Source organism: Sinocyclocheilus rhinocerous, unplaced genomic scaffold (genome assembly GCF_001515625.1).
Source record: "Sinocyclocheilus rhinocerous isolate Xijiao unplaced genomic scaffold, SAMN03320098_v1.1 C35217900, whole genome shotgun sequence".
Lineage (NCBI taxonomy): Eukaryota > Metazoa > Chordata > Actinopteri > Cypriniformes > Cyprinidae > Sinocyclocheilus > Sinocyclocheilus rhinocerous.
Genome location: NW_015743444.1, coordinates 1 through 409, shown reverse-complemented (window position 1 = coordinate 409; position 409 = coordinate 1). Strand labels below are relative to the sequence as shown.

The window sequence follows — 409 nt, the reverse complement described above, 5'->3', positions numbered from 1 at the left end:
GCAGAACTTTGACATGTTCATTAGCCACTACAGTAACGTGAGCACTCCTCCGTGCGTTCACGTCTACAAACTGACGGGTTCTGACAGTGACCCCCTGCACAAAGAGCCAGAGTTCTGGGCGAGCATGATGGAGGCTGCAGGTGAGAGCAGGGCCGTGAGCTCAGGGTGATGTTACACAGCAATAGGAAAGAATAACTGAAAACATGTTTGCTTTTGTCTGTGCTGTGCAGGTTGCCCGGCTGATTATGTCCCTCCTGAGATATTCAGCTTCCCTGCTAGTTCCGGTTTCCAGATCTATGGAATGCTGTACAAACCTCACAACCTGAAACCAGGCAAAAAACACCCCACAATCCTGTTTGTGTACGGCGGCCCACAGGTGGGTTTGGTTGAAAAGTGTCACTATAGATTT

General features: G+C 49.6%; 1 protein-coding gene across 1 annotated transcript; it reads left to right on the top strand.

Annotated features, from left to right (window-relative positions):
• Positions 1-7: 7 nt before the first annotated feature.
• LOC107734754 (dipeptidyl peptidase 9-like) lies at positions 8-376 on the top strand (the record flags this gene model as incomplete). Its single annotated transcript, XM_016546691.1, has 2 exons — positions 8-140; positions 231-376. Coding segments are annotated over exons 1-2 (273 nt in total), but the record flags the coding sequence as incomplete, so codon positions are not given.
• Positions 377-409: the final 33 nt, after the last annotated feature.